This window comes from Chiloscyllium plagiosum, unplaced genomic scaffold (genome assembly GCF_037043375.1).
Source record: "Chiloscyllium plagiosum isolate Xiang-an unplaced genomic scaffold, Cpla_swu_hap1 HiC_scaffold_27, whole genome shotgun sequence".
Lineage (NCBI taxonomy): Eukaryota > Metazoa > Chordata > Chondrichthyes > Orectolobiformes > Hemiscylliidae > Chiloscyllium > Chiloscyllium plagiosum.
In genome coordinates this window covers 55,254,563-55,276,466 of record NW_028270165.1, presented here as the reverse complement: position 1 = coordinate 55,276,466, position 21,904 = coordinate 55,254,563, and the positions used below count along the sequence as shown (strand labels likewise).

Sequence of the window (21,904 nt, the reverse complement as noted above, 5' to 3'; positions counted from 1 at the left end):
GAAGGACACTGATGCCCCTCTGAACATCCACGTATCATTCTTGATGAAGGCCTCGTGCCCAAAACTTCGACTGTCCTACTGCTCGGATGCTGCTTGACCCGCTGTACTTTGCCAATTGTGGTCTTCTCTACATCGGGAAAAGTGAGCGTAAACTTGGGGAACGGTTTGCTGAGCATCACAGCCGGGTCCGCAGAGGCTGAGCAGACTTCCCAGTCTCCACCCATTTTAATGCCCCTTCCCACTCCCCTTCTGAAATGACTATCTTTGGCTTCCTCCATTACCACAACAAACCAAACCACAAATTGGAGGAACAAAACCTCATCTTCTGTCTGAGCAGTCAACAGCCCGGAGGACTCAACACTGAGTTCTCCAGACCCACAGCAGTGTGGTTGAGGGCAAACAGCACAAGGATTAAACACACAGTGAGGGGGAAACAGCACAAGGATTAAACAAACAGTGAGGGGGAAACAGCACAAGGATTAAACAAACAGTGAGGGGTAAACAGCACAAGCGCCAGTAAAAGCAGATGGAAAGTGAGTGTAAAATGTCACTATGACAGGACAGGCCCCACATTCCTTCCCCTCCGTCCCCCCCCCAACCTGCCTCACCTTTCACCTCCCGGGCCCAGTACCTTCCAGGTGGCCCCATAGTTGACACAGGGGCCGCCCCACGACCAGTAGAACTCCACCACCCAGGCGGCCGACGAGTTCCCAAGCAGGCCCTTAACCCCATCCGCCTCCAGAATGCTCACCGGCTCCTGCCTGCTGTACAGCCGGCCGGTGTGGCCGTGACCCAGCAGCTGCGCCAGGAAGGTGGCGGTGCCCATTGACGGGTGTCTGCCCCGGGCCGCACGGCGCCATTTTCCTAACGGCCGCCTCCCGCCGCTTCCCCGCTCGAGCGACTTCTCCTCCCAACCGCCACCGCCACCGCCTCCGCCTTCGCCTTCGCGTGACGTCTGCACGGGGGGATGGGCGGGGCCGGGGGAGCCTCACCGTCACCAAGCAACAGCCACCTCGCGCTACAACTGCTCATTCACAAAAACAAACTCTCCTGTCTCGCTCTGCAGCTGCAGGGGGGACACTGCCACGTTTCCAGGAGCCCTGTCTACATTGGGAAAGCTCACGGCTCAATTTAAACAGATATTCCTACACCTAACGGAACGGTGTCATATCGAAAGGGGACAATCTGCATTTTAAAGGGATGTGGACATTTTAACGATATTTCTGCAAATAAAGAGGTTTAAATGGACAAGATTACATTTCAAAGCGGTGTGGGCACATTCAAAGGGATATCTTAATATGTAAAGTGACGCAGTTATATCTAAATGAATCTACATTTCGAAGAGACGTTGCCCGATTTATAAGTAGAGACAATAGGTGTGAATTCTGTCTGTGTCCCAATGTTGAGTCAGACTGACATTTTTCTTAGAAAAGCTCTGCATTTGGCCCATTTCCCTCTAAGCCTTTCTATTCATCTATCCATCCGAATGCTGTTTCAATGTTGTAACTGTCCCTGTATCTACCACATCCTCAGCAAGGTCATTCCACATGCAAATCACCCTCTTTCAAACTTTTGCCCCTCCGGTTCCTTTTAAATCTCTCTCCTCACATTAAAACAAAAGCCCCCTTGTTTTGAGTTCCCCTACGCTAAGGAAGAGCTATTTGCTATTCACCTTCCCTCCACTCCTTATGAGTTTATCAATCTCAATCAGGTCACCCCCAACTTCCTGTGCTCCAGTGAATAAAGTCCCAGCCTCTCCTTATAACTCAAACCCTCCAGTCCTTACAAGATCCTGGGAAATCTTTATTAAACCCTCTCTAATAGTATTCTTCCTATTACAGGGCCACCAGAACTGTACTCAGTACTCTAAAAGTGGCCTCACCAACATCCTGTACAACCTCAACATAATGTCCCATCCCCTATACTCAATGGTGTGAACAATGAAGGCAATGTTGCGAAATGCCACCTTAACCACCCTGTCGAGCAACTTCCAACTTCAAAGAAACTATGTACCTGAACACCACCCACCTCCCCCCCCCCCCCCCCCCCCCCCCCCACCATGTCTGTCTGTTCTATAACACGACTCATGGTCCGACCATTATCTGTACAAGTCCTTGTTTTAGCAAAAATGCAACCCCTTGCTTTTATTAAGCCTCTCTCTCAAACACATACTCTACCTCTCAGACAGACACACACACACCCCTCAACACTCTCTCACACTCACAGGCTCATTCTCCATCACACTCTCACTTTCCCAAGCATGTACACACACACTTCTGCGCACACTCACTCTCTCATGCAGGCACACACACTACTCTTTGGGGTTCAAAGTTTGTGCGAAGATTTGTAGCTCGGGTGCTCGTTGTTGTGGTTCTGTTCGCCGAGCTGGAAGTTTTTGTTGCAAACGTTTCGTCCCCTGGCTAGGCAACATCATCAGTGCTTGGGAGCCTCCTGCGAAGCGCTTCTTTGATGTTTCCTCCGGTGTTTATAGTGGTCTGTCCCTGCAGCTTCCAGTTGTCAGTTTCAGCTGTCCGCTGTAGTGGTTGGTATATTGTGTCCAGGTCGATGTGTTTGTTGATGGAGTTTGTGGATCGAGATTAGTTACACACAGGTGTAATTCGAGAAGGAGTGAAAGTGGACAAGTCCCCTTGGCTGGATGGGATTTATCCGAGGATTCTCTGGGAAGCTAGGGAGGAGATAGCAGAGCCTTTGGCATTGATATTTGAGTCGTCATTGTCTACGGGTTTAGTACCTGAGGACTGGAGGATTGCAAATGTTGTGCCCTTATTCAAGAAGGGCAGCAGAGATGACCCAGGTAATTATAGACCAGTGAGCCTTACTTCTATTGTGGGAAAGATTTTGGAAAGGATTATAAGAGATAAGATTTATACTCATCTAGCAAGCAACAATTTAATTTCAGATAAGTCAACATGATTTCATCAAGGGCAGGTCGTGTCTCATAAACCTCATTGAGTTTTTTGAGAAGGTGACCAAGCATGTAGATGAGGATAGGACAGTTGACGTGGTATACTTGGATTTCAGTAAAGCCTTCGATAAGGTTCCACGTGGTAGGCTGATGGAGAAAATGCAGAGGCATGGAATTGGGGGTGATTTAGCAGCTTGGATTAGAAACTGGAAGGCGGCAGCGAGTGGTGGTTGATGGAAAATATTCAGTCTGGAGTCCGGTTACTAGTGGTGTTCCACAAGGATGTTTTGAGACCACTGCTGTTTGTCATTTTTATAACTGACTTAGATGCAGGCATAGGTGGGAGGATTAGTAAATTTGCAGACGACACTAAAGTCGGTGGAGTACTGGACAGTTTGGAAGAATGTTACAGGTTGCAGGGGGACTTGGACAAACTGCAGAATTGGGCTGAGAGATGGCAAATGGAGTTCAATGAAGCTAAAGGTGAGGTGATGCACTTCGGGAAGAATAACAGGATGGCAGAGTAGTTGGTCAATGGAAAGATTCTTGGTAGTGTGGATGTGCAGAGGGATCTTGGAGTCCACGTGCATAAATCCCTGAAAGTTGCAACCGAGGTGGATAGTGCTGGTAAGAAGGCATATGGTGTGTTAGGTTTCATTGGTAGAGGTCCTGAGTTCCGGAACCGCAATATCATGCTGCAACCATACAAAACGCTGGTGCAGCCACCCTTGGAATATTGTGTAAAGTTCTGGTCGCCCCATTACAGAAAGGCTGTGGAAGCATTGGAAAAGGTGCAGAGGAGATTTACCAGGACGTTGCCTGGTCTGGAGGGAAGGTCTTATGAGGAAAGACTGATAGACTTGGGCCTTTTCTCATTGGAAAGAAGAAGGGGGGATTTGAAAGGGACATACAAGATGATCAGAGGATTAGATATGGTAGACAGTGAACGACTTTTTCCAAGGATGGTGACGTCAGCTTGTACGAGAGGGCATAACTACAAATTGAGGGGTGATAGACTAAAGACAGATGTCAGAGGCAAGTTCTTTATGCAGAGAGTGGTAAGGGCGTGGAATGCTCTACCTGCTAAGGTAGTCCACTCAGCCACATTAGGGAGATGTAAACAATCCTTACATAAGCGCATGGTTGATTTTGGGATAGTGTAGGGTGACAAGCTGAGAATAGTTCACAGGTCGGCGCAACATCGAGGGCCAAAGGGCCTGTTCTGCACTGAATTGTTCTATGTTCTAAACTTAGTGCAGGAGGCGGAAAGAAATGAGCAGCTTTAAAACAAAAACCTCTTGGAGCTCAAAGCTTTCAATGAGAGTCTGAGCCCGGTGTTAAGTTCAGGTAACCTTTATTGCAACCCAACTTTGTTACAGCTTCAGATCCCCCAGCAAAAAGGCAGAGAAAAAGTAGTTGCTTTTTGAACAGCTCAAGGTCAAAGTGCACACACCACACCACACCTCCCCTCCTCTCCACCCCTCCCCACCACCCACCACACTGTCTTGACTATTGGCCAGCACCAAGTTGTCCATTTGTAATTGGATCCTTAGTACAGCCGTAACCCGGAGGAAGTATTGCCTCACTCAGCAATTTCAACCCATAACCTGTCTCCAAGTAAGTTTCTCCCCGCTCCTTTGCCAGTGGGGGGTGGGGGTGGGACGGTGTAGAGTCAACCAGACTGCTGTGGGTCTGGCGTCAAATGTAGGCCAGACCGGGTAGAGGATGCAGCTGGAACGACTGAGTGAATCCTTTCCCACAATGGCGGTTCCCTTCTCTAACAAGGGAGAGAGGGAATCAGATGGGGGCTTTCACCCCTGCACCACCCTCTCCCTAAAATGGTCTCATCGTTAGATTCCGAACTCCACATTTCTGACCAAATACCAATTCTGACATCTGTCGGGGAGGGATTCAAACCCAGGAGTCCCCGGAACCGGGTTGATAGTCCAATCGATAATGGCACTCGGCCGTCACTCCTTCAACCCCCCTGCGATGTCACGTGAACTCACTGGTGCTTCCGCAGGTGGGAGGAGTGGGTGAAGCGTTTCCCGCACTGAGAGCAGGTGAATAGCCTCTCCCCAGTGTGGACATGCTGGCGGGTCAGCAGGGAGGAGACGTGGGTAAAGGCCTTCCGGCACTCGGGGCAGCTGAAGGGCCTCTCCCCCGTGTGGACCCGCTGGTGGCTCAGCAGGGTGGAGGAAAACCTGAAGGCCTTCCCGCACTCAGGGCAGCTGAATGGTCTTTCTCCTGTGTGGACACGCTGGTGGGCCAACAGGGCGGAGAAAAACACGAAGGCCTTCCCGCACTTGGGGCAGCAGAAGGGCCTCTCCCCCGTGTGGTCCTGCTGGTGGGCCAGCAGGTGGAGGAATGTCTGAAGGCCTTCCCGCAGTCGGCGCAGTGGAATGGCCTCTTCCCGGTGTGACTGCGCCGATGAGTCTCCAGGGCAGACGGGAAAGGGAAGCCTTTCCCACAGTCGCCACATTTCCACGGTTTCTCCACGGGGCGAGATTCCTCTGGTTTCTCCATGGCCAAAGCTTCAGCTGCACACAAACATGTGTAGAGCCCCTCCCTGCCATGAAATCCCCTTCCCAGGCCGTATAACTGTTTCAGTCTCCACGCACAGTGCGCTGCAACAGTAGGGTCTCTCGTCCAGTCCCACTGATGCTGAAAACATACTCAGACAGGAACCAAAAAGTTTTGATCCCTCTCACAGAAATCACGGTCGAAAATGTTTGCTGGCCCAAGTGGATTGAGTGACTGTCAGACATTGACATCAAAATGAGGACCGGAGATGCTGGAGAGTCAGTCGAAAAATGTGGCGCTGGAAAAGCACAGGGGAGTCAGGCAGCATCTGAGGAGCAGGAGGGTCAATGTTTCGGGCATCAGCCCTTCATCTGTTGATTTTGAAACTTCCCTCTTCAAATCTTCAAAAACTCTGTCAGAATAGATTACAAAGCTCATCACTGCCAGTGCAGGGTAGAAATTCTGAACAAGCAATTCTACTTTTTGCAGAACATTCTTTTCTTTTGTTATTCCACAAAATTGAAGGCACCATCCCACTCTCTCTCCCCCTCTGTTCTCACTCCGCTCTAACTAATTCTCCTGAAGGTGCTGATTCAGGATCTTACAGGGGCGGAAAAGCAAAAATGTCAAGACTTGATATCTCTCTGAATTTTGAATACCTCCACCTGAAAAGTTAATATCTTTCACAACACTGGGATACTGCTGAGAGTGAGCAGGTCTGATTTTGGGAAGCAAAAAGAAAGTGTCAATTCAGGGTGAACCTGCCACGCAGCTTCTTGAGGAACAACCAGACACAAAATGGTTAACGTCCCCAGGAAGGTGGGAGCAAAATGAGACGTCAAGGCATTAACACCGACATTAGAGAGAAAGTGAACCTATTGACGTGGCAAAAGTTAGTGTAAAGCCAGAGTCATAGAGATGTACAGCACAGAAACAGACCCTTCTGTCCAACACGACTGTACTGACCAGATATCCTAAATCAATCTAGTCCCATTTGCTGGCATGTGGCCCATAGCTGGGTTCATCCCCACCCCCTGTCCTGAGACCTTGATGCCTCCAAGCTGACCCTCAAAGGTTCGGTTTGTCCCTCCATTCTTTCCCAGTTGTCTTTTGTAGGTTTTGAAAACTTTCCCAATCCTCTGAGTATTGGATTTGGGAAGTTATGTTGCAGCTGTACAGGACATTGGTTAGGCCACATTTGGAATATTGTGTGCAATTCTATTTTCCTTACTATCAGGAAGATGTTGCGAAACTTCAAAGTGTTCAGAAAAGATTTACAAGGATGTTGCCAGGGTTGGAGGATTTGATCTATAGGGAGGCTAGGGCTGTTTCCCCTGAGCGTTGGAGGCTAAGGAGTAACCTATAAAATCATGAAGGGCATGGATAGGATAAATAGACAAAGCCTTATCCGGGGAAGGGGGTCGGGGGGAAAAGAGTCCAGAACTAGACGGCATATGTTTAGGGTGAGGGGAAAAGATACAAAAGAGATCTGAGGGGCAACTTTTTCACACACAGAGGGTATTACGTGTGTAGAATGAGCTGCCAGAGGAAATGGTGGAGGCTAGTACAATTGCAACATTTAAAAAGACATCTGGACAGGTATTATGAATAGGGAGGGTTTGGAGGGATATGGGCCAAATGCTGGCAGGTGGGACTAGATAGGGTTGGGATATCTGCTTGGCATGAACGGGTTGAACCGAAGGGTCTGTTTCTATGCTGTACATCTCTATGACTAGTAGGACTAAAGGGTCTGTTTCTGTGCTGTATGACTCTGGAACTGGTCTTAAAACCATTTTCTTGCCTTCCCCCACAAAATTCACTGCTGTGTTGTTCAAAAATCAGATGAACTCAGCCTTGAATATATTCAATGACCCCCTAACTGCAGGAAGACATCCCCATTTCTATACTCAATTCATCTTGCCTTGCTGATCGCTTGCTACACCTGTCTGACAAATGACAGTGACTGGTGTAGAAGGACGCTGAGGCCTCTTTGTCCATCCACACATCATTCCTGATAAAGGGCTCGTGTCCAAAACGTCAGCTCTCCTGCTCCTCGGATGCTATCTAACCTACTGTGCTCTTCCAGTACCACACTTTTTGACTCTGATCTCCAGCATCTGCAGTTCTCACTTTCTCCACATTCAAATACATCTCCATTTAATCAATGCACCTCCTTTCTGCGTTTTTTTTCCACAGCCAAGTCTATAACTTCATGTTGTGGTACTGTATTTGCCATATGTTTACCAATTGTGGTCTTCTCTATATCGGAGAGCGAGTGCAAACTTGGGGAACGATTCGCCGAGCATCGCAACTGTGTCTGCAGAGGGGACCAGACCTCTCAGTAACCACCCATTCCAATTTCCCTTCCCACCCCCTTTCTGACATGACCATCTTTGGCCTCCTCCATTACCACAACGAATCTAACCGCAAATTGGAGGAACAACACCTCATCTTCCGGGCAGCCTGCAGCCCAAAGGACTCAATGTTGAGTTTTCCAATTTCAAAAAAAACCTCCCTCTCCATTCCCTGACTCCATTCCCTGACTCCATTCCCATCCCCGTCCTCCTCCCTGCCACCAACCAGATTCATTCCTCCCATTGACCAGCCGGGTCGTATCCTCTAACTGTCTCGACCTATTCCCACTTCACCACCACCCCCTTTTATCTGCAGCTTCTGCACCCAGCCCCAGCCCTGAAAAAGGGTTAGACTTGATAAGTTGACTTCTCCACCATCTGATGCCTCCTGCCTAACTATTTTGCCAACTGAGATACAGCGTTCCGAAAAGACCACTCCCTCAGTGACTCCCTCGTCAGGTCCACACCCCCCACCAACCCAACCTCCACTCCCGGCACCTTCCCCTGCAACCGCAAGAAATGCAAAACTTGCGCCCTCACCTCCCCCCCTACTTCCCTCCAAGGCCCCAAGGGACACTTCCATATCCGCCACAAATTCACCTGCACCTCCACACACATCATCTATTGCATCCTCTGCACCCGATGTGGCCTCCTCTATATTGGGGAGACAGGCCACCTACTTGCGGAACGTTTCAGAAAACACCTCTGGGACAACCCGGACCAACTAATCCAACCACCCCGTAGCCCAACACTTTAACTCCCCCTCCCACTCCACCAAGGACATGCAGGTCCTTGGACTCCATCGCCAGACCATGGCAACACGACAGTTGGAGGAAGAGCGCCTCATCTTCTGCCTGGAAACCCTCCAACCATAAGGGGTGAACTCAGATTTCTCCAGTTTCCTCATTTCCCCTCCCCCCACCTTGTCTCAGTCAAATCCCTCAAACTCAGCACCGCCTTCCTAACCTGCAATCTTCTTCTTGACGTCGGCGCCCCCACCCCACTCCGGCCTATCACCCTCACCTTGACCTCCCTCCACCTATCGCATTTCCAACGCCCCTCCCCCAAGTCCCTCCTCCCTACCTTTTATCTTAGTCTGCTGGACACACTTTCCTCATTCCTGAAGAAGGGCTTATGCCCGAAACGTCCATTCTCCTGTTCCTTGGATGCTGCCTGACCTGCTGCGCTTTTCCAGCAACACATTTTCAGCTCTAAATCTACTCCCATCAACTTGAGGCCTGGTCTCATCCATCAGCAGAAATGACTGTCTAGGGTAGGGCTTCATCCCCACAGTGCAATGAATTCCCACTTTCCACCAAACTCTCAGATGTACTCTCACTCAGTTGCTGTCTCACAAACGAAAGACTTCATTGTAACTTCTTTTGCTCCCAGTAAGGACACAACATCTTGGAAACGATGTGGTAAAACGATTAGATTAGCAGAAGTAAGAAGGGAGTCTGGAACAAACTCAATCTTCATTCAGAGAGAAAGCAGCAACTTCCGAAACTCGTGTTCCAGCTTCTGCATTCAGACAAGAGGAAGGCTCTGATTGGCAGGAGGACCAGTCACCTTCCGGTCCTCCAGCGCTCCTGATTGGCCCATCAAAAGAAAGTCGCGAGGCATGCCTTGCGTGCACTGAGGAGCATGCGCAATTTCATCCTGACGCCGGCGAGCACGCGCAGTATGCTCTCTGGCGATGAGGCTGTTACTGAAAGGATTTAAGTGTCTAAATGCCAACAGAAGTAAAAAAGGGGAGCTGCATAATTTTCCCCCCTGTGATATTTACCTTTCCTATACGCCCCAAGACTTTATTAATCGAAATAAGGTCACCCATCAACTTGTGGTCGTCGATAGGGCGAACAGAAGTGTACTCAGTCCTCTCCACGTGGTCTCACCAATATCCTGTACAACCTCAACGTGATGTCCCAACTCCTGCACTGAACGGTGTGAACAATGAAGGAAAGTGTGCTAAACGCCTCTTTCACAACCCTGTCTACCAATGATGCAACTTCCAAAGAACTATGTCCCCGATTTGGAGATGCCGGTGTTGGACTGGGGTGTACGAAGTTAAAATTCACACCACACCAGGTGATACTGCAACAGGCTCATTTGCAAGCATTAGCTTTTGGAGCACTGCTCCTTCATCAGGTGGTTGTGTCTTATGTACCTGCTCCACAAACACCCCATGAAGGAGCAGCGCTCCGAAAGCTTGTGCTTCCAAATAAACCAGTTGGACGATAATGTGTCGTTGAGAGATTTTTAACTTTATGTACCAGAACCCCTCCACGCTGCCCCGTCCCCCATGAATCTGTTCTAGAACACGATGCAGGGCCCTACCATTAACTGTACAAGGCCTGCCCTTCCTTATTTTAGCAAAATGCAACCCCTTGCCTTTGTCTGTTACTGGCTCAGACACACACACAGCCTAACACTCACACCATATCACAAGCTTATACTCCATCTCACACACACACTTCATTAGCATATATGCACAAACTCGCATGCACAAACAGTCACACATAAGTCTATGTGAATTTGCATTTGCAAAATTATATTTGCAGATATATTCAATTTTGCTCAAAAAGCGCACAAACTGCATGTAATATTTTATAAATTCCTATTTTGGTTAATAGAACCAATCTGATTCAAGATTGGGATACAGACTCGAACCTCACACCTTTTATGCAGTATCTGAGCTGAGACGTCACCTATTTTTATAAAACCTTAAACCATCTCGAGAAGGTGATTTAAAAGTAGTTCTGGGGTTTACATATTAATGAACTGAAACCTGCAACCCATGGTAAAAGATGAAAGACTAATCCGCAATCTAGATTTGTTCAATATCTTATCAGTTGCATGACACCGTCAGCTTTTGCGATAAATTCTGTGTCTTATGATTCTGCTCCACAGCTACCTGATGAAGGAGCAGCGCTCCAAAAGCCAATGTTTCCAAATAAACCAGAAGGAAGATAACCTGGTGTTGTGTGATTTTTAACTTTATCCACCCCAGTCCAACATCGGCACCTCCACATCATTTCCAATGGACATAGCCCACACCTCCCAGTGCTGCCAGGAAACTGTACAATGACAATGGGATGATGTAGTACCTGCACTCCTGAAAAATTCACAATTTCTAACAATACTGGCCACTCATTCACTGCTGCAACCGATACACAACATTGGAAACATAGTACAGGAGACTGTCAGAAATGAGCACAACAGGTCAGGCAGCATCTTGAGGAGCAGGAAAATCAACATTGCCCGAAAAATGTAGATTTTCCTGCTCCTTAGATGCTGCCTGACCTGCTGTGCATTGCCAGCACCACTCTAATTTTGACTCTGATCTCCAGCATCAGCAGTTCTCACTTTCACCTGTAAGAAATGAGCAGGTTTAAAACAAAAACCTGTTGCAATTCAAAGCTCTCAATGAGAGTCTGAGCTTGGCATAAAGTTCAGGTAATCTTTATTGCGACCCAACTTTGTTACAGCTTCAGAATCTCCCAACAGAAAGGCATAGAAAAAGGAGCAATGTTTTAAAAACAGCTCACAGTCAAAGTGCACACACTTCCTCCAACCCCTCACTTTCTTCATTATCGGTCACCACCAAGTTGCCCTTTGTAATTGGATCCTTGGTACATCCTTAACCCGGAGAAAGTATTGCCTCACTCAGCAATTTCAACCCATACCCTGTCTCCAAGTAAGTTGGATGGGCAGTGCAGCGTCAATCATATTGCTGTGGGTCTGGAGTCACGTGTAGGCCAGACCGGGTAAAGGATGCAGCTGGGATGACTGAGTGAATCCTCTCCCACAACGTCAGTTACTTTCCCTAAAAAAGAACTGAGTGTATCAGGTGGGAGTTTTCTTCCACCCCCACCCCACCGACAATGGTTTCACCGTTAGATTCTGAACTTCAGATTTCTGACTAAATTCCAATTCCACCATCTGCTGCGGTGGGAATCGAACCCGGGATTTCCCGGAACCAGGTTGATAGTCCAGTCGATAATGGCACTCGGCCGTCATTCCTTCAATCCCCCTGCGATGGCACATGAACTCGCTGGTGGCTCCGCAGGTAGGAGGAGCGGGTGAAGGCCTTCCCGCACTCGGGGCAGCTGAAGGGCATCTCCCCCATGTGGACCCGCTGGTGTCTCAACAGGTTAGAGGAATTGCTGAAGGCCTTCCCCCACTCGTGGCATGGGAACGGCCTCTCCCCTGTGTGGACCCGCCGGTGGGTCAGCAAGTGAGAAGAATACCTGAAGGCCTTCCTGCACTCGAGGCAGCTGAAGGGCCTCTCCCCCGTGTGGACTCGCCGGTGGGTCTGGAGGTTGGAGGCCTGGGAAAAGGCCTGCCCACACTTGTGGCAGCTGAAGGGTCTCTCCCCCATGTGGACCTGCTGGTGCCTCAGCAGGGTAGAGGAATTACTGAAGGCCTTCCCGCACTCAGGGCAGCTGAAGGGCCTCTCCCCGGTGTGGACCCGCTGGTGGGTCAGCAGGTGGGAGGAATTGCTGAAGGCCTTCCCACATTCAGGGCAGCTTAAGGACCTCTCCCCCGTGTGCACCCGCTGATGGGTCAGCAAGTGGGAGGAATTCCTAAAGGCCTTCCCGCACTCGAGGCAGCTGAAGGGCCTCTCCCCTGTGTGGACTCGCTGGTGGGTCTGGAGGTTGGAGGCCTGGGAAAAGGCCTTCCCACACTTGTGGCAGCTGAAGGGCCTCTCCCCCATGTGGACCCGCTGGTGGGTGTGGAGGTTGGTGGAATCTCTGAAGCCCTTCCCACAGACAGGGCAGGGGAATCGCCTCTCCCCAGTTTGGCTGTGCCGATGAGTCTCCAGGGCAGACGGGAAATGGAAACCTTTTTTGCAGTCGCCACACTTCCACGGTTTCTCCACAGGGCGGGATTCCCTGTTTTAGATACTAACATTGGTGAGTAATTACGATAACAAAGAATTCTTTGTGTAAAATTATGCTTTCACCAAAAAGCTGAGATAACCGAAATGCTTGAGCTATACAAAACGATATAAGTTAATGAAATGTCCGAGGATGGAATGTACCAACAGAATTGATACAAAATGTTAAACCAGCTCTTGACAAAATAAATGTATGTGTCAGCATTTACAGATAGGAAGGTTGCCAACCTGGGGAAGGGGGAAGTAATAAGGGTGGAGTGCAGCTGGGCAGTGGTCTGGTACAGTAAGAGAGATTGGGTAATTAGGAGTCTGGAGAGATGCCCTCACTCAGCTCAAAGGGTATAACTGTACACTAACCTGAGTTCTAATTTGCTCATTTGCTTCTGCATTTGATGCACTTTCTTGCAAGAGCGTAGAATAAATTGTCTTGTTTCCAGTTTTGGTGGTCACGTCTAAATTTTATTAAACTTGTTTCTAAAAGATTTGGGGGCGTGTTCCGGGATCCCAAGCTCCGGTCGCTTGGCATTCTTGGAGAAACGGAGAAGGCGCACCTCGCTGATTTCGGCGATCTCTAGTTTCCCCTTGTTGCCGAGGCAGCTCTGGGCGAGCGTGATCCGGACTGGGAGACCCTGGAGACAGGACGGGCAGACGCGACACAGCGGGTTCGGTTGGGTAACCCTTGTGCACAAGACCCGGGTAAGAAAAAGGTCTTAAATAAGTATTATCCAGGTGACTGGGGTAGGCAGCGGGTTTTGTTTTGTTGTCAGTCTTTGCCACGAACGAGGCGCACTAAGACACGGCGGGTTGGTCGGGTAACTCTTATGGACTTAAGACCCACATTCGCGGGCGGCCGGGATTTGCAGCATTACTTGCTGTTTCGCCGCGGTACGAAGGGTACTAAGACGTGGTGGTTCAGTCAGGTTACTCTTGTGTCCATAAGACCCGGATAAAGATAAATTTCGGGCGACCTCGATTGACAACGTATTTTGCTGTCTGGTATTGCCGCGGGACAGGGTGCGCATTCGACCAAGTAACATTTGTGCACAGACCAAGGTATGAAAATTGACCTTTAAGTATTACCTTGGTGGTTGGTTCCGTACGAGAAGTACGGGGGATTTGGCAACTTAAAAAAATAGAGAATAAAGGTCTTTAATTGGCTAGATTAATCTAACAAGTAAGGTGTCTAACTGATTCGATCACCCAGCCTTAGACCGGTTATTAAGAAGGGAAACCCCCACGCGGAGATTAGGACCCTGAAGTGGGTGTAGAAGAAGGTAACACCAAACTTCAGAGAGGTTAATTGAAATTATATAAAGAAAACGGCCGAGTATTAAAATGGGAAATAAGAATAGCAATTTAGATGTAGAAGGGGACATGAGAGGGACGTTCGAGGACCACATCCCAATGTACAGTCCTTTAGGAAAAATGTTAAGAGATTGGTAGTACAATCCTCGGACGCGAGGAGAGGATAAAAAACAAATGATAAAATGTCAATGAAAAACAGCCTTATAGTCAGGAGGAATCAGATCATGCTTCGTGTCAGAAGGGCTAGTAGCTGAAGGGCTACTGAGGGTGCACTTCGTAACTAACTTATGGCCAGACACCCAGAAAAATATTCAAAAGCTAGAGGAGTCGTTGTGGGAAACTCAAAGTGTCTGTGAGACATGGTGTCTGTGTGTGTGTGTGTGAGAGAGAGAGGGAGAGAGAGAAAAGAGCTGTACAGCTAGTAGAAAGTTTAACCCTTTGTGATTCAGTGTGAATGCACATTTGTTTGTTGGTGATTAAATGTTCCCTGGAGCTTGAGATCCGGGACTGTTTTGAATCTGATTTCTATTATGGAAATTTTAACATGATTTCTTTTAAGGTTAAGGATTTTGCAAGATTATGAAATAAAATGTTCTTTTTACAGGTCATGACTGCCTTACTATCAGTTTCTAACTAACCTCTTTTATCCTTACATAAAAGCGATTTATGGAGGACAGTTGAAGTTTTAACTTGAATAGACAAATCCTTTTAAGGCAGCTCTGGTTATGTCACGACCTATAGCATTGTAATTGAGCAATGACTGGTCAGGACTACTTGGGAGGACGAGGTTTGGATGTGAATCAGGGGACTGGAACCGGGTGATTGTGGTGGATTTCAGAGTTGGGAACTGTGTGCATTTTGCATTTTGAATATTAAACACAGAATAAGTGAATTTATAATATATAAATATATATTTACAAGTCAGATTCCAAAATGTATAGTTAGGAACAGGCTTTAAAGAAAAGCAAGCATCAATTGATAAATTGTATTTGAGATTACAGGGAGCATGAAAAATTGTAATATTTCTTTAAAAGAATCAAGGTCTAAACAAAACATTGGGTGATGAGGAATGGCCATGAGGTGGCCCTAAAGCTGTTCAGTGGTTAAATCGGCTCAGTAATTGATCTGGCAACGTAACATGAGAAGCAGAAACAGAAGGCAAAAATAATAATAAGCCATGGTTAATGAGGTAATAAAGAAAAGGACAAAACTAAAAGGAGAAGGAAACCGGAATGGTGGCGGGCAGCATGTTGAAAATAAAGTGAGGAGAAAGGATCGGGGAGGAGATGTTAAGGGGGCTGGTAGACAGGAACAAGGATCAAGGATCAAAGTGGAAATCCCCACAGGCGGGATGTTATTACTGTGGAAAGACAGGTCACTTTAAGAGAGAGTGTCCAGATCTGAAAAAGGAAGTAAAGGCAGTGCCGTTTATGAACCTTGATGAAAAATAGGGGTGTCAGCAGTTCCTGCCCCCGGAGAGCCACCAGGGAGCCACCAGGGCTTGATAAATTTAAAGGTGGGACCTTACAAAGAGGACGTAGTTTTCCTAGTCAATACGGGGGCAGCAATGTCATCCTTAAATTTTAAGCCCAAGGGAGTGGGAACGAAAAAAAAGTTAATTGGATTATGGTGACAGTTTTGTGATGAGATGCACGAAGAATCAGTTTGCGTTTATGACGAGATATTGCCACCAAATTGGGGATTTAATTAACTGCAAAAGGTGCTATGGAATCTGTTGAGGTTCTTATAAATGAATGTGCTCGAGCAAAAATATATAATTAATAATTAATATTTATAATAATTCAATTGTGTTAGCCTGAATCAATATTAATTGGCAGGATTCCTTCATTCATTCTCAGTGACCTGTCATATTGATTCATGGTTAATTTAAAACATGACTGCATTAATTCATTGTTAATTAAAGAATGGAAAACTACATTACTGGCCAGAGTGTGTGCAGGCAGTGGTAGCAATAGCCTTATTGGTAGAGGAGAGTCGGAAACTTACTTTTAGGGGAGCCTTAGTAGTCAGCACCCCACATCAGGTACGGTCAGGAGAAGAAAGGGGCATGATTAGAAGAGCTGCTCTGAGGGAATGGAAAAGAGAGATCCGGTGGGTGAGGGAGTGATACCAGCCAAAAACAAATTACCCAATGTGGACCCCCGTTGGATGGATGAACACGATAGAGGAAAAATGAGGGACTTACGAGAAATGGTCATTTTGGGTATTAAAGAAGCAGCACCTAAATCTCAGAATTTTTTTTAAAGCTTTTGAAGTAAGACAGGAAAAGGAGGAAGCCCCATCAGCCTTTTTACAGGGATTTAAAGAAGCCTGTAGAAAATATTCGGGAATGAATCCCGATGATCCGGTAGCACAGGGACTTTTAAAGGTCCAATTTGTAACTAAATCATGGCCGGACATACAAAAGAAATTACAGAAATTAGAAGGCTGGAGTGAAAACCAGATAGAAGGTCTGTTATACGAGGCACAGAAAGTGTGTGTGAGAAGGGAAGTTGAGAAACAAAAACAAAAAGCTAAAATAATGGTTGCAGCAGTTGAAGAAATGACGACGAGAAAGTTAGAATCAGAGAACAGAGGAGAACAAGAGAGACAGAGAGCAGATGGTAGGGGAAGGAAGCAACTGGCAGGATGTTATTACTGCGGAAAAAACAGGACATTTTAAAAGACAATGTCCAAGGTTCGGACGACAAAGAGAAGCGGTATCATTGATGATTTTTGATGAAGATTAGGGGAGTCAGGGGTTCCCTCCTCCTGTGACCCACCGGGAACCCTTGATAAATTTAAAGGTGGGACCTGAAGGAGAGGAAACAGTGTTTTTAGTGGATACGGGAGCAGCACGATCATCCCTAAGCTTTAGACCTAGCGGTGTTAAATTAACTAACAAAGGTCTCAAGGTTTCTGGAGTAAAAGGCAAAGAATTCGTAAATCAGAATGCAGGACAATGGCTCACAGACTCTAGGATCTTGAAATATGAGACAATCTTAATAGAACAGGATGACCTTGTGTTAGTCACAGACAGTTGCGTGAATCCAGCTGCATTTCTGTGGCGGAGAGAGGGGGGTGGCCCCTGTCAATCCAGAACATGACTGTCTTGATATTACTGAATATCAGACTAAAGTGCAAATGAACTTAAGAGACGTACCATTGCATGCGAGGGTTCGGTTGTTTATCGACGCGTCCTCCCGGATGATTGAGGGTAAAAAGCACAATGAATATACTGTAGTAGACAGGATAGAGGGAAGCATTATCGAGGCTGAAAGACTGCCTAACGGCTGGTCAGAGTTCAATGATAAGTTTTTAAAGAACTATACTGTGGCGCTCGGCTCTTCTTTGTCTATTCTTAGGAATAAAGGCCTGTTGGTACAGACACTGCCACTCGAGTTTGCAGTACATCGAGTACAACCGGGTGATTGGGTCCTGATCAAGACCTGGAAAGATATCAAACTGCACCCAAGCTGGGAGGGACCATTCCTAACCCTCCTGACTAATGAGACAGCTATTCGGACTGCTGAGAAAGGGTGGAGTAATCACACTCGCGTTAAAGGTCCTGTGAACGCCCCAAAGGCGGAGTGGCACGCTCATCCTACAGACAACCCTGTGAAAGTTAAGCTGAGAAAGAAAGAATGAACTGAGACAAAAGACTCTTTAAACGTTTGCTTATATATATATATATATATTGTTATTGATTGTAAGGGCTGTGTGGACTCACCTCTCCCAGGCGACTAAAAGATTAAGACAGAGAGGCAGGACTGTAGACAGGGATTAGAGATGGCAGGTATTAGTAAAGTATTGTAACGTTAGTAGTACTAACTATTCCAGGAGATGGGAAAAATCACTTTACTTCACTATGCCAAAATTATGCTGAACAAAAGGGACTTGCCGACTGTTGGGTCTGTGCAGAGGTCCCACACTATGGCGAATCTGGAATCCCCCCCTCAGTAATACCGCTCACTAAAAAAAGAAGTATACGATGTACAATAATTTGATGTGGGTTCAAATAATACAAAGTGGAGATTTGAAAGGAGCAAATATAACTTTGCGGGATGGTTCCCAAGGCCAGCCCCGAAAAATCAGGGCGCTATTGATAGTCTTAGAATTTCCCCACCGAAAGGAGCAGTAAATACCACCTGTTTCTGTAATCAGAATGATGCTGCACCTTTCCAACTGGGAAAATCATCTTGTGTCCACACCAGTCAAGCCACTGCCACGACCACTCCCCGAATATTAAACGGAACATATTGGGTATGCGGTCTGAAGGCCTATCCATTTATTCCCGGGGAAAAATATGTTCGTGTGATAAACACTTCCTCAAAACCAGAAAGGTTGGAGTGGCTGCTGTTACCTCGCTTATATAGTCCCTCGCCTCCGAATAAAAAAGCATGAGCCCAACCTGAGAAAGGAAGGGGGAATAAGACGTAAGACCCGAGAGGTCTCAGAAGGAGACCGTCTACTGTGGACACGACTCCCAAACTACGGTACTACAAGGGCAGGGGTGGAAATACAGAAATGGCGGCTGCCCTTGAAAATTTAATTAATGATACCACCGGCGCGATGGGAGAAACTCAATCCCAAATATCGGCCATAACCACCGAAATGATTGCCACAAGACTGACAGCTTTACAGAATCGAATGGCTTTAGACTATCTTTTGGCCGAAAAAGGGGGAACCTGTGCTCTGATTGGTAAAGAATGCTGCACCTTCATCCCAGACAGCTCTTCCATAGTGGAAGATAAGGTGGAAATAGTAAAGAAAAAGATAAGCAATATAAGAGAAATTGAAGATGAACTCCGAAAACATGAAGGTTTGGGATGGGGATGGGGTAACTGGAGATTGACCGGGTGGGAAAACGGTTAGTGAATTTAGGCATTTATGTGCTACTAATAATTGTAGGTTTACTGATAGGGTTTAATGTGTTAAAATGGATAATGACTAAGCTGGTAATGTCTTTGGGAGGACGACAACCAATAATGGTACAAACTTAGAAGGACAGAAATGACTAGATTGTGAACCTCAACACCATAGGGTGAAAAGAGGGCAGAAAATAAGATTGCAAAAACAACAAATGGTTAAGAAAAGAAATGGGGAAATTGTTAGAAATGGGTAAAGTATGTTTTTGCAGATACAGAAAAAGCATACAGAAAAGGGGTACAGCAAGAGAACTATTTGTAAAAGTTCTTTTTGTAAAATTATGCTTTCAGCAAAAAGCTGAGATAACCGAAATGCTTGAGCTATACAAAACGATACAAGTTAATGAAATGTCCGAGGATGGAATGTACCAGCAGAATTGATACAAAATGTTAAACCAGATCTTGACAAAATAAATGTATGTGTCAGCATTTACAGAAAGGAACCTGGGGAAGGGGGAAGTAATAAGGGTGGAGTGCAGCTGGTCTGGTACAGTAAGAGAGATTGGGTAATTAGGAATCTGGAGAGATGACCTCACTCAGCTCAAAGGGTATAACTGTACACTAACCTAAGTTCTAATTTGCTCATTTGCTTCTGCGTTTGATGCCCTTTCTTGCAAGATCGTAGAATAAATTGTCTTGTTTCCAGTTTTGGTGGTCTCGTCTAAATTTTATTAAACTTGTTTCTAACAATACTAACGCTCCTGACTAATACACCTAACCTGCACATCCATGGGCACTATGGGTAATTTAGAACTGCCAATCCACCCTAACCTGCACATCCCTACACACCATGGAAAATTTTGTATTGCAAATCCCCCCTAAAATGGATAAAGTTAAAAAACACACAACACCAGGTTGGAGACTAACAGGTTTGTTTGGAAGCACTAGCATTTGGAGTGCTGCTCCTTCATAAGGTGGTTGTGGAGAATAAGGTCATAAGACATAGAATTTATGGAAAAACATGACAGTGTCCATGTCATTGAAATGACATGTTGAACAAACCTGGATTGTTCAGTCTTTCATCTTTTCAATGGGGTTGTAGGCATCATTAACATGCAAATCCCAGAACTACCTCTAAGGCACCTTCTCAAGAGAACTTAAAGTTTTATAACAAAAAGTGACATGGTGTGGCGTGGGCATGAGAGAGAAAATGTCTATTTCCATCCTGTATGTCTCTACCTATTTGAGAACAGATGCCTTACTTCTGTTGGTGTAAGTATTGTTGTAAATCAGAGCTGGGTACTAATAGTTAGATATAAGGGGGAAGAGAATTCCTCAAATAGGGCAGTATAAGAATCCTGGGAGAGCCCTATTTCTGGTTTACTTGCTAATGAACAAACATTAAACACAAGCACCTATTTAATTCAAATTTGGTTTCATTTTTCTTGTGTGATTCCCTGCTGTGACTACACTGTGCCTGGATGGTTGACAGGCTGGGAAATTGTGGGTTGTGGCTTGATTGACTGAATGTTTTATTGTTCCAGAAGGTGCAGAAGAGAACAGGGAGATCAACAGAGGACAGAGAAATCAGGACCTGAAATCTGAGCTGACACCAGACGACCCTGTGATCAATGCTTTGATTAGCAGTGCCAACCCTCCACCTTTACCTAGCTTCCCATTTGAGGACACCCTCAATATTCAGGATCCAATCCTTGTCATCCTGAAGCCATGTCTCTGTAGGAGTGTCAGATTGCATTATTCACTTCAATGTATGTGGTCAATTCATTCACTTTTGTTACAATGCAGCACATATTCAGACACACCATTTTTAGTTTCAATTTTTGTGATCTTTAGAGTCTAGTTTTGATTGCTCGTACATTTACTCTCCTTGTCCCTTTCAATTGTTCTCTGATGTTCATTTTCCACATCACTACATTACTCACTGGCCTTGATTTGGATTAGGCATAATGTCCAGGGACGTGCATGTTAGGTGGGTTAGCCATGGGAAATGCAGGGTTATAGTTTCGTTGTAATAGAAGCAGGAATAGGCCATTTGGCCCATCCAGCCGCTCCGCCATTCATTAAGATCATGGCTGATCTATCCATTCTCTCAGCTCCTCCTCCCTGCATTATCCCAACTACCCTTCATTCCCCTACCATTGCAAAAACCCATCCAACTGTGTCTTGAATATACTTAATGAAGCTGCCTCCACTGCTTCTTTGGGCAGAGAATTCCAAAGATTCACTACTCTCCAGGAAAAGCAGTTCCTCCTCATCTGTGTCCTAAATTTACTCCTCCTAATCTTGAGGCCTGGTTTCATACACCAGCAGAAATTACCCAAAAGGTAGAGATTCATCCCCACAGTGCAATGAATTCCCACTTTCCACCAAAATCCTGGATGTACTCACTCATTCAGTTGCTGTCTCACAAATGCAAGATTTCATTGTAACTTCTTCTGCTCCCATTAAGGGCAAAACATCTTTGAAAGCTGCTCTGAAACTCCAGCCTTCACAATCACACTTCTGCTTTCACCAAAGATTAGAGTCATACAGCACAGAAACAGCCCATTTGGTCCAACTTGTCCGGCCAAACAGATATCCTAAATCAACCTAATCCAATTTGCCTGCATGTGGCTCATATCCCTCAAAACCCTTCCTTTTCATGTACCCATCCAAATGCCTTTTAAAATTCTCCCTCACCTCAAACATATACTTTCTAGTTTTGGACCTTTCTACTTTGGCAAAAGTAACGTGGGTATTCACCCTATCCATGCCCCTTACGAACGTCTATAAGGTCACCCTTCAGCCTCCAGTGCTCTCGGGAAAATATCCCCAGCAATTTGAGTCTCTCCCTGTAGCTCGAACCCTCCAACTCTGACAGGAGCCTTAAAAATCTTTTCCGAACCCTTTCAAAGTTTCACAACATCTTTTCTATAACAGGGAGACCAGAAATGAATGCAGTCTTCCAAATGTGGACTTACACAGCTGCAACATGACCTCCCAATTCCTGTACTCTCTGCTCTGACCA

At 46.3% G+C, this 21,904-nt stretch overlaps 1 protein-coding gene across 1 annotated transcript in view; it reads right to left on the bottom strand.

The window, feature by feature from the left end:
• Window positions 1–4,776: 4,776 nt before the first annotated feature.
• The window catches only part of LOC148144133 (uncharacterized), a 278,667-nt gene continuing 261,539 nt past the window's right edge, over window positions 4,777–21,904 (bottom strand). Inside the window, 3 exon segments of the mRNA XM_087975304.1 lie at window positions 4,777–4,822; window positions 5,131–5,267; window positions 11,855–12,493. Of these exon segments, the coding sequence (XP_087831430.1) occupies window positions 4,777–4,822; window positions 5,131–5,267; window positions 11,855–12,493 (822 nt within the window).